At 35.7% G+C, this 16178-nt stretch overlaps 2 protein-coding genes across 2 annotated transcripts; one reads left to right on the plus strand and one right to left on the minus strand.

The window, feature by feature from the left end:
* Positions 1–326: 326 nt before the first annotated feature.
* On the minus strand, positions 327–8695 carry LOC124167737. Its single transcript, XM_046545750.1, has 6 exons — positions 8420–8695; positions 8216–8341; positions 5114–5242; positions 2840–3143; positions 2147–2254; positions 327–2058 (listed from the first exon to the last, which is right to left on the minus strand). The coding sequence occupies exons 1-6, from the start codon at positions 8509–8511 to the stop codon at positions 1981–1983; spliced, it is 837 nt and encodes a 278-aa protein (XP_046401706.1). The 5' UTR covers positions 8512–8695; the 3' UTR covers positions 327–1980.
* Positions 8696–8742: 47 nt separating this feature from the next.
* On the plus strand, positions 8743–12013 carry LOC124167738. The gene is made up of 3 exons (XM_046545751.1): positions 8743–8975; positions 9219–9303; positions 9459–12013. The coding sequence occupies exons 2-3, from the start codon at positions 9220–9222 to the stop codon at positions 9966–9968; spliced, it is 594 nt and encodes a 197-aa protein (XP_046401707.1). The 5' UTR covers positions 8743–8975; position 9219; the 3' UTR covers positions 9969–12013.
* The last annotated feature ends 4165 nt before the right edge of the window (positions 12014–16178 follow it).

A 16178-nucleotide genomic window follows, 5' to 3' on the forward strand; every position in this document is an offset into this window, starting at 1 on the left:
GTTGTGAAATAAAATATACTTATTTCAGGAGTAAAAGTATTCCAATCAAAATTAAAAAGCTAAACAAAATGCAAAATCCACTCCGTCTTCGATTAAAATTCTGAAATTATTAAAAATCACAAAAAAAACTGAACTTAAGCTTGGCCTGCCACCATGCATCAATCTGGTCATTAATTGCACGTATTTCTGCAACCTTCTTAGTTGCTACTTTCATTACCTGCCTCTCCCTCTTTTCTGAATGCAAACAGAACAACACCCAACTTGCCCCTAGAATGCTCTGCATGTTCAACTACTATTTTCGCCCTATGAAGTTTTTCCCAGACCAGATCCAGGCAATTTCCCTGAATCCAAATCCTGGATTTAATTTCCCTGACCAACATGAACCCTGATTAAGGTAGGCAACACTGAGCTTTTAGTTTAGTTTAGCTTTTAGTTGAATACCAATGAACTCACAACCTATTTTACAATGAACGCTGGCAAAACAGTTGTTGTCAAAACAATGCACAAGTTCAAAAGGACAATGGTCTCAACCGCCTCGCAATGGCAAAACCTGTCATTGTCAGGCAAATTGATTGCATACACATGAATTAATTAAAATTAAGCCACTGAAAGCAGTGCCTGTGTCATTACCATGGCACCAAATTAACTGTTTTAGGGTTAAGGTGGCGGCTGAATTATTGATCACAGAAAGATATTCAACAAAGTGGTTGCAGTCATCAAGCGTTCATTCTTATATAATTCAACACTATTTAATGCAAATTTACCAGTCAAAATATCTTGCATGCCTACTTGTGGGAATTGCAAAAATACAACAGAATCATCTCATCAATGCTATCATGCAATCGCCTTTGCTCTCAAAATCTCATTCCAAACACTCAATGTATGCTTATATGCAAAAAGAAAGAGAGTTTGTTAGAAAAGTATTGTTAAGGTACTTCTTGAAACAAAATGGTCATTACTATTTTTATAAATTAAGTAGTCTATGCGCTATATAATTAGTATAGTCAATAAAAAAGCATAACTTATGAATCTTTCTTTCCTTCACTTATTGCTGAAAACTCTCACAATATTGAACCCCATTTCTGAGTCTAGAGACTACCTATTTAATGTTTTCAGTGATAAACTTATTTTTCATTTCAAGATTTTGTGGATTCTTTTGATTTGATACTACCAATTTAATTATATAATATTCTCATAGTGTTGAGAGATTTAAGTTACTATACAGCATTAATTGGCCATGTCATATTCTCTCATAGGAGAGAATTTGGCATGTCCACCTCAGTGTTAAACACCTCGCTGATTTTGAGGTGGACCTGTATTCACAGGCACCAAAATTTATGTTTGAATGGACACAAAATTGTAACAGTAGTTTATTTTTTGCAGCCTTCTATTACTAATGGCAAACTGCCTGCCAAATTCCTAAATAATTCACAGATAAATAAAATTTTCTCAAAACAAAGTGCATACCAACATGCTTGCAAGGCAATTTAATAAACGCCTCAAAGTCAACTCCACAACTCAAGCACATGATACAGTCAGATTATTATTAGCTCAGATAAATTCTTTAATACAAGCATAACCGACTATATGGACACAGACTTAAAACTCTGGAAAACATTGGTCAACAGCATGCATTAGATGCACCTATGTTTCATTAAAAACTTAAGTTAGAGCACATTCATAGAGAGCACACTCCCGCATTATCCTAGAGAAATATTTGAAAATCCAACACATACATATTCCAAAGTAATCAATTTTTTTCAAAATAAACACAAACAATACTTAGTACAAAACAAGTATAAGGTAAAAAGGCACAAAAAATCACAACCTTCCTCATTCCATGTTACTTAAAGACACTCCATAACAGTTACACACGAACAGTACATCAAACAACAGAGAAAAATTACTTCAACTTTACCTTCCTAAATGGATTTCAGGTACAAAAAAGTCTGACGACAAATTATTCACAAGTTTAGCTCATTACCTTTCAAACTTTGAGTGTTTATTAAATTTTTCTTTATACTCAGAGACCCAGATACTGCTGTGGTTTATTCTTGGCTGAAAAATAAGAATTTTTTTATTAGTACATACATATGTATAAGCGAAGGTTTCACAGTACAGAATAAAAAGTTTTGACAATCCTTACCAATGACATGAGTGATGCAGACTTTTGTTTCTTGTCATCTTTGCTCAATGTGTATTTCTTGATATGCTCCTTTCTCCTTTTCATCGCCTGTATGGCTGGAGGGTAAACCTGAAATATCAAGTAAAGCATAGTTTCACTTAAAGCTTTTCAGGAAACTATATAAAGTTCATTATGGGCTAGTTTACACTTGGTGGAATATTACAACCCTCACAGTGCTATCCTTCGTCCTAGGGTACTGGTGAGAAATGCGGAGGATATTTTAATAAAATGTAGCAACTACGAAAAAAGACAATACAAAGCTATTCTATTATGTATCCATATGCAGTTTTTTTTTAATTGATGAGGTTAAACTGGTTAATATTGACAAAATATTTTACCTTTACTGAAATAAGTTATTGCAATGTAATAAGTTATAACAAATTAAATAATGGACTACATAAGATATGATATCTCGGCCCACCGCACTACAAGGCTTAAGACAGAAACAAAAAAATACAACATAGTACCACAAACATTTTCTTGTCACGCCCTTTTGCAAAGAAATATCCATGATGTACTCAACACCCAATAATTGAAAAAAATGAGGAGGAATCCATCAAATGAATCAATGAAGTATAGAAGCACCATTATGACTTGTAATAAATTTTTGCTACAAGGTCTAAAACTCTGACTTGTCTTTCACATCTTTTTTACCTCTCTTTGAGGAGCCAAAACATTAAATGTCTTCATATCTCCGATATTCTTCTTGTCATCATTCCACCCATATGAAAAGAAAGGCCCAGGTAGATCATGTATTCCATGTAGGCTCCTTGTTGTTCTCGACAAAGAGCAGTGAGACTGGTGAGATTTTCCCGAAGCAGATGGACTCCCATGGAATGGCCTCTGCTTTCTCACAGATGGGACTTTTTTATCTTGTACCTGCCCTAGATCTCTCAGTGACTCCATACTTTGAGATCCTTTCCTCGATAACTGCTGTTTATGTGCCATTGCCATGCCACTAAAATGAGATAAAGCACATCAAACTCATTATTTAGAAGGGGCAAAAAGAAAAACCTGTACAGAAAGAGATTTCAGTGAGTTTCTTCAAGTTTCATCAAAACATATCAGGTTTGAAATAAAAGCAATTAATGCTATTTTCTGAGGACAGCGTTCCCCTAAAAGCATACATTTCATGAAATAAGCATGAAAAAGTCAGGGCATTCAGTAACTCTCGAAATGAAATCAATTGATGCTCTTCCTGGAGAGAGTCTCTCGCTAAAACCTAGAATGATTTATGGCATGATTGTGTGTTAATATTTTGCCAAAGGCTTTAAGTAGGTTTCTGACAAAATTCCAATTCTTATAAGTTATGGCTTAGAAGCTTGAAATATGTGTGTATTAGCAATCAATAAATACATAAATATACATTTCAATCAGCCAGGTGATGGCAACAATGAGGAGAATGGTGTGAGCTGTGTCCTCGCCTATTGAAAGCAATTTTCCAGATAAGACTTAGGAATGAGTGTTACAAAATCAAGCAAAATGTATTTTGCATCAATAGTAGACAACTCTGCACCCATCACTTTGCATGCTAACACCTGACAGGGTCATTGTTTTGGGGGTCTTCATCAGTGGTGTCATTGCAAAATTAGCAGTGCTGGAATGCACTTTCCTTAACTTTTTTTTACAGATGAAATACTCTGCGTGTTTTTTTATAACATGATACACGTTTTGGTTACAGAAGTATACATTAAAAATTTTGAGGCACCAAAATTGATAAAGGCATTGTTTCACTATTATGTCTTTTCTTAACCATTGTCAGAATGGCATTCCAGCACCATGACACCACTGGGATTCATTGCTTTCCGCTACCCCTTGATGGCATGCATTACCTCTCAGCAATAGTGCATGTGAGGTCTGATGTGAGTCATAAACAAGTGGCTTTTCCACACTCATCAAATATTTTTTAACACAGTTTGTTATGTTGAATAAAAACTTTCATTGGAGAGCCACCTTTAACACTAACATCTTCAATTTCTCCACAAATTATGGGGATGACAACCCCCATAAACACCCCACCATCTTAATCTGCCACTTACACCTGACAATTTTCTCTCTATTCATCAATGCTGTTCCAACCAAATATAGGTACAAGTTTTTGTTTCCATTGAATGAGCTATAAAGACCTTTCTTCAAAACAGTTTACCTGTATCCTCTATTTTTTGTGTCTTTCAACACATTATCCCTTGTGCAAAAATTCCACAGTGAAAAAAAAAAATTTGCCTTGGCATTCAAACTCAGATCGCCTGATTTCCAGTTGAGTGCTTTAACCACTTAAGCTACCAAGGCATCATTCCCCGCTATGAAAATATGTGAATTATACCGGACAAGATTTTCGCACATATTTTGCATTGCGGGTGACTCCATATACCACATTCCTCCAAATATAGTCCCCCTCTGAATATAGTCTCCCCCCCACTAATTTTGAGGCTTGAGTTTTGGGAAAAAATAATGGGTTTGAATATAGTCCCCCCTTAACTTTTATCACAGGCATTTTTGGAAAAATGGGGGGACTATATTCAGACATATATGGTAGTTATCAGTGTTATCACCATGGCTAGTCCCAGTACACTTGAATTAGTCAAGAGCAAACACCTCTAGTGTTTAAAGTCCGTGCTTTGCTCTCTGGTTGTGGCACAGTGTGCACAATATAGACTGCAAATCACATCATATGCTTAGTAGTCCAGACCATCTTGTCCAGTATAGTCCACAAATTTCCACAGTGGGGAATAACTCCTCAGAGCAGTAGCTTAACTGGCTAAAGCACTCGACCGGTAATCATGGTATCCGGGCTTGAATTCTGCCGAATGATTTTTTCCCTGAATGAATTTTCACATATATTGAGCATTGTGGATGATTCCATGCAGTTACCACCTTGGCTAGCCTTGATATCCTTAAATTACACTTTCCTTAGCTTTGACTCCTTACCCTGCATTTGAGCGTGTCCACTTTGGGGTCTGCACTCCTGCTTCTTGGTAAGTACATGTGCCAATATCATTCGTTTCCTTGGTGACTCTCTCCTCCTGACTGACAGCTTTCACATGATTGCACGGCTTCCTATAAGATGTAATAACATTTTTTTTTAATTTGTGAAATAGATAATCAGTAACTTCTTTGTTAAGTATTATTTGAACAATAATTTTTCACTCACAGTTTGAATGTGAACATTAGTACATAACAAAATTTAAGAAAGTCACTGGGTTCTTGCATTATCCAAAAGTAATTCAAGTTATACATATTTGGTGATATCGGAGTTCTGTATTTTTTTGTCTATTAATGTGTCTCATGCAGTTCATGATGTTCATGTTTGGGTGCTGAAAGTATTTTTTTATCGGTTAGCTGCATAACTTTAGTCTCAGAAACAGCAGGAATAGCAGAACCATTATCCAAATGCTCAACATAGTTCTTACTGGCAACATCAGAATCTTTTCATAAGATTTTGAACTCCCGAATAGAGGCTGATAAGTGCTTGCATTTTAATTTAGCTGTATGTGACACATGAAGTGTAGAACCAATGAACAGACTTTTAAATTCAAGCTGGGTTTGCCATACAGAACCTGGTAGATTAAACAAAAATTTTCTAACACATAATTGTTCATTATAAGATAATATTTCTGTATCTTCCTCTGAGAAATAACACCAACACTATGATGCCATTGATTCTTCATCAGCTTACTATGATACATAAATATCCTTTATTGTCTCTTATCTGCTTCATATGAATAATTTTTTAAATAATTAAATGCAAAAGTTTTGCCACCTTCTGCTGCAGGTTTTGCTTTGCATCTAAACTCCCAAAAAAAGCCTGAATAAAAAGACAAAATATAAAATTATAACTTTTTAAAAATTCTAATGAAATGTAAAATTTTTATGAGTGCATCAATACACACTGGGTTATCACCCAAAATTATAAAATTATTGCATACCATATGATAGTTATCACATTCAGTTACAATATGCTTCACACTGAGGGGACAATCACTATTATCACAACGAGTGGGGTTTTTCTTTGGTAAAAAGGTAGGAGCACATTAGGACAGAGTACTCTATCCTCAACCTAGTAATTGCAATCTCCTCCACCCTGCTTCTTTAAGACTGAACAGGGCCAAACTGACATTGCTGGTTTAATTGTATGCAGTTTGTTACTGCTTACACTATCCCAAATTTGCTTCCATTCTTGCAATGGTAGAAAACACAGCAAAGATCTACGATCATATGCTGGCACTGAAGACATAGGCAAACCACCATTAGTCAAGGCATCCTTTGCAGCAGTGTACACTCTTTCATTTCCTTTTCCACCCTTTCATGTCCATATTCCCTGAAAGCCATAATTAAAGTATGCTGACGTCCATAGGCAGACCTAGGGTGGGGGGGAGCACGAGGGCATGTGCCCTCCCCCCACCCCACCCCCCCCCAGACCCTTAAAAATTTGCAAGATTTTTAATACGGTCCTGTTATCATTGCATTCGTTTTGTGTTATGGGCTATCCTTGTGCACCCCCAGAACAAAATCCTGGATATGGCCTCGTTTGTGGCCCCCCCAGAAATAAATCCTGGATCTGCCCTTGCTGACGTCTATTTCCTTAAGGCATAGAAGAGTGGGAGAGAAATTTTGGATGGACATGAGAGCCCACATGGAATCAGTACAAATGAGGTATTTCAGAGGTTTATACCAGATAGGACTAGTTTGATAGGGTACAACTCTGCCATGAATATCGAGTGCATTGGGTTTTTTTAACCTTAATCTTTCCATGGACAGGAATGGATTTAGGGGATGGGGGTCACAGGGATCATGAACCCCCCAAAATTTTATTGTTTATTTTTTTTTTTATTAGTTGCATAGGTAGTTTTTGTGTACTTGCGAAGAAGTAAAGGGAGTATATATGGAAATGCATGGTTACAAGTCCCAAACATGAGAGAAGTTTTGAGTTGCATTTATCGTACAGTGTAGCACTCCCAACGGTAAAAACTCCCCTCTCTCCACAGGGGTATTTCATACTCCCCGAACCCAGGTCATGACCCCCCTCCCCCAAATTTGATGCTGAATCCACCCCTGTCCAAGGAGAGCTAATGCCACTGTGCAGTGGCATACCTAGGAATATGCTTTAGGGCAGGATGAGATAGCCTGAGGTGGCGTTCCCCCCTCCCCCCCCAAAGCACAGGGGTTTCGGTAAAATTAAAAAAATGACATGACTGGAAATGCATTTTACATCATTATGGCACTAAAAATTTAACTCTAAGCAAATTCAGTTATTACATGTCCAAACTAGACAACGGTTTTAAATATTTTTTTTTTATTTCTCTGAGGCTTTGGGGAGGGGATCTATCCCCTCATCCCCCCCCCCCCCCCATAGTTACATCACTGCCACCGTGAACCAACAAGGTTTCTGACTTCGACCCATCTGTATACATTGGAGTAAAGTTAGATGTTAATTAGAGTTAATAGTTTTGATGATCCACAGAAAATTGCCAGACAGTCAATGAAGAGGAAACCCATTACCAGTTCCTTTGTGCAGTCCATTATGAAGTAGATTGCTAATGTAAGCAGGGTATGAATTAATGAGTGGAATGATGCCAGTTTGTTGTCATTCTGAAGCCAGTAGTCTCTGAAAATGTTCATTCCAACGATGATAATTATAATAATAACAATACTGGTGCAGTGAATATTTTCAAACTGAGGAAAAGAATGGGACCCAACCACCCTGATTGTGAGGAAATCACTGCCTGTGGATTAGACTGTGGTGAGTTCTAACGACACCTACCTGAATCAACCTTTGGGTTGAATCGCTGAGTAAGTGAGTCAATTTTTTTTATTTTGTTATAAAAATCATTATATAAAATGGCATAATATTGAAGCTTAATTTTGTATTCAAAATCCCTAGATCCCTAAATGGACAAAGCAAGAGTTTTTACAAGAGGAGTACTTAACTGATTGATGATTAAATTCGATCATAGTGACATTGACGGAATTGAAGAAAAATGCGAAGCCTGATAATTTTCAAAACAATTATTCCCTGGACCGCTAACTTACCCGGTTATAGAGTGTTTCCTTTCCGATCTTGCACGTACTGCGACACACTCCTCACAGCCACAAACGTCGTTAGTAGTTTGGAAATCCCAGTAATGATCAGCTAAATTCATAGCTCGGCGACTCTCTCTGAGGAAATATGACACTTTTTAGAATATTACTGGCAAAGGTACATACAATGGTTGTCTTTATACAATTGGCGCTCACCGAAATTTAATATTCTCCAGCCACATCTTCTTGGATAACTCTTCATTTGGCTCATAATATTTTATCTTGTACTCAGTGCATCTGTGCACCATTTTCAAAGGTGAGACGATACCACAAAATAAACAAAATCCTTGCAAACCTTCAAAATACGCTCGGGCTGGACTGATGTAGTCTATGATCAAAATAAGTTGGAAATCAGTAGTGTCGTATTATTTCACGATTTCACTCGGTACGCTTCAAATCTGCCTAATCAAAACAAATGTAAACGGCTGCGTATCGCTTTCCGTTTTTGGACTGTTTACACCGGTTCGCTCTGACATCGCCTGTTAAATGCCGTGATTAATGCTCATTGTTTGGGTGAGGCTTTCTATTTAGAAGCGAGCGTTCTATGACAAGGGATTGTGTATCGTGAAAGTACAATTCAGGAGAAATGAAAACACGTTCGCTCAAGGTATACATTGCGTAATGCGCATAGCTTGTACTGAATTCCAACTGCAGATCTTTTTAACTGGAGTACAGCCTGTCTTCGTTCACCTGTGCATAGAGAACGCCCTAGGTAAGTAATGTTTGAATGTATGAAGCCTAATCTTATCATTAATGAAATTAAACGTGGTTAAAGCGTACTTTGCATAGTTTTTGCTCATTATATTGTCTCAGATCTCAAATTTAACTTGTTTTGTGAGAAAAGAAGTTATGAGTTTTTTTTGCCAACCCGTGTTGTTGACATTTATTGAATGTGTGTCAATTTTTGAGGTGTACCCAATAATTTGAGATTGTTGTGCTTTATTATAATTTGTAGAATGTCTGATACAGCTGCACGGACCCACACGCCTGAACCTATTAAGAAATTGATGCAGTTACAAATAGAACGGCTGAAGAAAGAGGTACATCCTTCTTAATTTATTGTTGTACGTTAAAGAATTCTCCAAATTACGCATGGCATATGATGTGCATGCAAATATATATAAACATTGTGGGTGGGTGTATTGTAATTGGTTTATACCTTATGGATGTTAATTGTTATACTTGTATTTCAAAGGATGATGAGGAGCAATGGATATCTGGCGAGGAATTGTATACCGAGGGAAGTAGCGATGAGGACGACACTGCTACACGTGTGAAAAGGAAAGGCCGTGAGGAACGAGCTAGAACGCATAGAAAAATGAAAGAAAACAGAGAGAAATTGGATGTTGCGTCAATCAGAGGTAAACACATGCACAAGAAGGATCAAAGTATCAAGGAAAGTTCCAAAAAGGCTCCATCAAGTGTCAGTGTTCAGAAAGAGATCACTTCAAAAGAAGAGGAGGTCATTGAAAGAAAAGAGGAATCCTCCGACTCCATAGATGATCAGTGTGGAAGGGTGCACGAAACCGTTGACTTAAATTGTCAGGTGAAGGATGAGAATGAAGAAGAATGTTCTGAAGCTACCGGTGGAGCGACCCTGTCTGAGCCAGAAATCTCTTGGAGGCCTAAAAGGGGAAGCATTAAACTTCCCAGCCTTAATTATGAAGGTAGAGTAGAAATGGTACCAAATCCACAAGTTCAGTGAACTAAGGTCCCTCAGAAATTTTTAATATTTCAATGTTACTAATTTGATACGGACGGACAAGAACTTTGCAATAATTGTCTAGAATGTGAGTAGCAGTTTTTATTCACGAATTTTTAGAGTACAATGTAATGATTAACCTCATGATTGCAAATTTTTCGATATTGGGAGAGGAACAATGGTGGAGGGGTCCGTTTAAGAATTATTCTTCTGAAGTTTTATGGACTAAATCCATGGTTTTATATACTGCTTACACTATAGGGGCCTTACGCTGCATTTGTAATTGCATTTAGGAGTCCAGATGTTGCATTTGTTACAAAATACATTGGAAATGTCGACTCCATAGTGCCTGTGATTTTAAGATGTTGTAAAAATGTACTTCTATATCTCGAGGTGACCATAGCGTTTAGGTGAATTACTGAAAGTCTTCATTATTCTAAGCAAGAACCTTGTTTTCAAAAAGAAAAGGAAAACTTTAAAGAATGCAGACTTGAATTGAAAGAATTTTTTATTAGTTTTTAGATAATGTCAACGGGCAATGCTATTTTAGTCTTTCAAAAAACTATTTTTCTAATTTCTGCAAGTGACTTGCACTTTAAACATTGCCTTTTATATTTCTAAGTAATCTGTTTGTAGGCATATTTTTTCATTAATGCATGGAAAGCTTGTTAAAAATCTAATGATGACTTCTAAAAATTGATGCCATTAATGGAAAATAAATGTGATAGATTCCTCATTTTCCTGTACTTATCAGATTGATAAAGAATTATGTTTTACAATTCCTATAATTTAAGTGGAATAAGCAGTATTTTTTATGTATTGTGATACAGAATATTTATTTATGCATAATTTAGAAATCATCTCACATATTATTATTTGTTTAGTAATTGAGGTTGAGTACTTCACTTCTCCTTCTCTCTGTGTTTGATATACATATGTAGGCTCTATTCAGCCTTCCCAGATGTCCTCTGTATTGATCAAACCTTTGGTTGACATTCATTGATTTTCTGTCAACATATTATTTATTTATTTTTATAATGTGCTTTTTCTGCACAATGGCTGTCTTTTGAATGACTGTACAATGGTATTGTAGATTTAAAGAAGTAATTATGTGAAGAACTTGACTAATGAGGTACTGATGTTCTTTATGATATGTAAAAGATTTATATTTTATGTAACTATTTAACTTTTCAGAGTAGTTCTGTCAAAGGATAGTGGTGTTGGATTTATAATGTTACCACATTTTTAAAGAATTAGTATCGTTGAAATAATGTGTTTTCATACACCGTCGAGTGTAATGGAAATTATGGATATGTGGATGTATGGCAAATACTTCTATGGAAACTATGAGGGATGTGCAATACTAATGAATGATTTTTGAAGATTACCATGCTATCATACCAGCAATTTTTGTCTCAAAAAGGTAGAATGAAACCTGTAAAAGGTACAAATTTCATCAAGAGGAACATACAGGTGGACACCCATTTTATTTATTTTTGGTATTAATTCTTCGACATAACGTTATAGTGATTGAATTTTGTTGCTGATGAAAGTAGTGTGATATCTCAATAAGCTTCAGTATTTATAATATTTTCCAATGTGTTGGTAATGTTTATGCCTTAAATATTGATTAAATATACCCTATGTATTTGTTAAACATGTTAAAAATCGTGGTTAGTGCTGTGTGGCTACTTATCTTGATCACAGAACAGTGGTGCATGAATTGTATTTTTTATCAAGAAAAATGCCCTAGTCTTGCATCGTGTGTTCCTATTTTTGCAAGGTTAAAGTTGGCGGTAGCTAAAAATATTTTTATCATCTACAGATTTTGTTCATCATAATTATTTGAAAAGGAGTGGCAGTATTGGCGATGTATGAATGAGTTTACTGCTTTATTTATTGAATGTTATTTTGTTGTTTTTTCTGCTGATTAATGCTATAATTTTCACTTCATATTCATTTTTCATTTGTATTGAAATATGCCAGTCTTGTTGGTCTTCACATGTTTATTTTTATGAAAAGTTAAGCAGCAATAAATCAATTTCAAAATAAATTATTCATTCATCGATAAACTATTTTTTTCCTTAAATAGTGCAATTTCTGCTACATTCTCCTATTCAATTTCTCTGAAAATTTGAGTCAAAGTTCAGGAAGGCATAGGCATTTGCACGTTGGCACCCATGGAAGTTTCTTATGTATCTCCTTTGATGCCATTAGTGTTTTTTTTAACAGTTGCTTATAATTGGTTACACTGTACTATTTACATGTAGAAATATTATTGTTAATTTTACTCTTTTAAGAAGTACATTTATCTCTCACTTAAGAGGAACTTACTCAACAAGGGTAATGAGTCAGAAAAACACTACTGGGTCTCAAAGATCGGTCTCACTTCATTGAAGCAATATCCATGCTTTGCCTCAACAAAATTTCCATTCAAACTCTCTCTCTCTCTTGTGCCATCTCTTTGTAAGCAAGAGAAGGGAAAAAGTAAGATTCAACAACATTTACTCTAATGTATATGAGAATCAACTGACTCTACAAAAGCTGATAATTGTTTTAATTGATTGCCCTTAGTGCCATATTAACTGCTTAGAAAAATAGATTAAAATTCGATTTTATGATGAAGGCAGCATTTGTCAACATCAAAATAGCTCCAAAAAGTGGGTATTGAGGCTGAAAAGTTTTAATTATACCACCAGCAACACGCATTTCTCTTAACATCAGATTCTCTGATCATGATACTTTTTAGGAACATATCTGTAATGTTAAGCAGATAATCCCCGTACTGTGGTTTTAATAACCACTTAGGTCACAAACCAGGCCAATAGAATCAGTCTCGGTCACTTGTGGCATCAGAAATCCATTGGGATTTTGTCACTCCATGGCTGGTCACTGACGAGCATATTGCAGCAGGAACTTTCATTTCTAGTCAATTTGACCAGCTTTATCCTCATGTTTAATTAAATTTTTAATACATATGTTACTCCTTAATTTTGAGAGTGCTAAGAAGCTTGCTTTAAAGTGCCTAGGTTAAAGATTTTTATCATTTACCTGAAGACGTATGTATTTTCTTAGTATCCATAGTGCTAATCACTCATTATTTTTTACGTAAAAGTCATCGATCATTTCAGCTATTCTTTTTAATTACTACACCACGTGGTCATGTGAGATGTCCTTGATGCCAGCATTGTTGATTGCTGTTATCTATGCTTGTTAACATAAAGCTTAATGGCTTCCCCACAGTATGCATTTGGTCTCATGCAATGATTGGCTGCTGCTTTATTTGTCGTAAGTGTTCAGTGTTGGAAAATACCATGGCTGCAAATAATAGAAATAGGGACCGTGATCCCTATCATTACTCCAATCTCTGAAAATTATAGGCTGAAAGTCACCATTTGAGTTGTCATTGAAGTCATTACTGAACTTTTATGCGAGAAAAAGATCATATGAATCAGGCTAATTACTGGCCTTTGAGGGTTTTTAAATGGGAAATGGTATTAGCATAATCATTAATCTTAAAACATATTCCCATTATCTTGGTCACAGGATGTATTCAGTTCAGGTAACTGCTGAAAATTAAGAGAGTTTCATTTAGTCACTAAAAAATTAGGGGTTGCCAAGTACGGAACCAAAATTAGCCGTACTTGGCAACCCTTAATCAGCATAAACAATCAACAACCTACTCCTCCAGCCTCCCGCTCCCCTCCCCCCACCACCTGAGACGGATACCTATAAATATGAATTTAAATTCCCACCTCTTCAGAATCCCTCGAGAAAGTGACCAGCATCGGCTGGGAAACGTTGGGGCAACCCAAAAATTGACGTGGCGACATGGCCCATAAGTTTATGTTCAACATTTCTCCCATATTAATCTGTAGGAGTGAATGAAAACATCCCTTTTGAAATAAATTTCAAGATGCATTGAAATTGTGCTGGTCATGTGTGATGAAGCTGTACTCTGATTTTAATTTTTAATATACTGGAAAAAAGTCTAAGCATAACTAACCAATTTAGTCATTCAGGTAAACTTCTAATTTGCAGTTGGTGAGCAAGAAAAAAGAAGATGAATTCTGTGAATTATTTCTTACCGACTTTGAGATTAAAAGGGTGGAAGAAATATTGAGTGATGAGAAAAAAGAGAAGTCCAAAAGAAATAATAAACATGGTGATGACATTGTGGGAGTTATAAATCCATACCATTTGAGTAAACAGAATATGTTATCAGTGAGAGAGATAGATTTAAAACTTCAGGTAAGAGGGTGATATTTATTCTACGGAGTGATTACTTCTTCCATTCATATTTTGTGTTTTTCATTAATTTTATCAGTGGATTATAAAAACAATCAAAAGTATCATTGGAAAGGGTAAAGTGGAATAAGGTCACTATACCTTTATGTATACTTACTTCTCTGTTGTTTAGATTTTAAATCCTGGTAATGCCATAACTCATAAAGAAGAAAATTCTCTGGTAAAACCTGTGAAACCTAAACAGATTTCTAAGGCTAGCTGTGCAGACATAAGATCATGCAACAAAAAGGATTTGGATGACTTGAGAGAAATAGATAGAATGCTAACTAAAATGAGAGTTGCAGATAAAGCGGTATGAGAGATAACTTTTGAGTATTCACATCTTGACAGAATACATAGTACCCGCATAATGTGTATGTCTTGCCAGCAATATTTTCTCAGTTCACATAATTTTACACACATCTACTGCTGCACTAGAATCACCTTTGACTTGTCAGGATAGAGAGTAATTTGAAATGCATGTGCTTTATAAAAAAACTGCTGGAATTTTTAAAGAACTCTTGAAGGTTTTTTCATTAGATTTTTCTCTATTAATGTTAGAGAGCAGATAAGAAGTCCCTCAGTTAAAAGGTTTTTTCATTAGATTTTTCTTTTTTAATGTTAGAGAGCAGATAATAAGTCCCTCAGTTTAAACCACCAGTTATTATCAGGCAAGGCTTATTATACCTCAGTATTTAGTTTATCGTATTCTTCTCAAGTAGCGCTGAAAAGTAGAGCTAAATTATTGTACTATACCCCAAGCCTCCTTTGAATTATATTTTGTCCATGTCCCAACATGAAGGTAATATGTATGGCTAGTAAATTTTTGAATGCATTTTTTGTTTAAAGTATTGGTTACATGATCCCATATGCGGGATGATTTGAGGACAGCTCCTGATGGACTGTAATACTGCAAAGTTTGAATGAATTCTGAGACCCTGACTTCGGGCCCTCCCATTGCCAGCTTGAGGGCAGACTGCTACGTGACATATTTCTCCCTGAATGTAAAAGTGGAGTGCTACTGAGAGGCTTTCAAATCATCTAAAAACATGTCATTGGCCTTCTAGAACTAATATTTGAAATCCCGCCAGTCATCGATGTGTGCTTAGGAAATTAGCAGCTGGAAAGGCCATTCCGATTGCAACTAGTCTGAGTGCTCTGCGACTTAAAGTCACTTCTTAAAAAATCACGAACATCATGTATATTACATACTTTTTGGACGAATCCTGTTGTTGCCACCACACTTAATTGTATAAAAATATTACAAGCTTGAATATTTTTTTCATAGGGTAACTATGGCCTCTTTTTATGCATTTGCTTAAAAAAAGACTAGAAGCTTAATCATTGTGGCTGTGAAATATTTACGTTGGAGTATTTCTTACATACCTTTGTTGTATTTGCTTTAGAAGATAGTAGAAGCTTAATCAGTGCTGCTATGAAGTTCTTAGTTGTTATTTCTGCTGTGAGATAAACTACCTTTCAAATAATCTAGCTTATTTTGGCTTTCATCTCACGACCTCAAGATATTTAAGGTTTTTTTTTCATATATATTTCTGTATAACCAAGCTTTATGATATTAATCCATTCCAGTAGACAAAATGCACAGAGAACTTGAAATTGAACAGGGAAAGTACAGGGGATATTTGTTGAATTTGCATCATTTCAGAACAAGGAATCTGTTATAAGAGTAAAAGCAGAAGTAAATATTGCCATGTGAATGAATGTGTTTCATTAACAAATAAGGAATAGCATTATGTAGTTGATGACATGATGCACAAGTGGAAACAAAATTGCTGAAATTTGAAATTTTGAAAAAGCACATGCCAAATTAGCTCAGCTTGTATGCCAACAATCTTATTATCCATCACAAGTCAAACCCATAGTAAAGCTGAGGTCTGATGCATTAATATTTATACCTATGGTATA

Source organism: Ischnura elegans, chromosome 11 (assembly GCF_921293095.1).
Source record: "Ischnura elegans chromosome 11, ioIscEleg1.1, whole genome shotgun sequence".
In the NCBI taxonomy this organism is placed as follows: Eukaryota; Metazoa; Arthropoda; class Insecta; order Odonata; family Coenagrionidae; genus Ischnura; species Ischnura elegans.

Coding starts and splice junctions, on each gene's coding strand:
- LOC124167737 (XM_046545750.1), bottom strand. CDS start 8,511: ATGGTGCACAGATGCACTGAGTACAAGATAAAATATTATGAGCCAAAT. Junction 5,243..8,215: donor AGGAAACACTCTATAACCGG/GTAAGTTAGCGG, acceptor TACATCTTATAG/GAAGCCGTGCAATCATGTGA. Junction 3,144..5,113: donor TGGACACGCTCAAATGCAGG/GTAAGGAGTCAA, acceptor ATCTCATTTTAG/TGGCATGGCAATGGCACATA.
- LOC124167738 (XM_046545751.1), top strand. CDS start 9,220: ATGTCTGATACAGCTGCACGGACCCACACGCCTGAACCTATTAAGAAA. Junction 9,304..9,458: donor TAGAACGGCTGAAGAAAGAG/GTACATCCTTCT, acceptor TGTATTTCAAAG/GATGATGAGGAGCAATGGAT.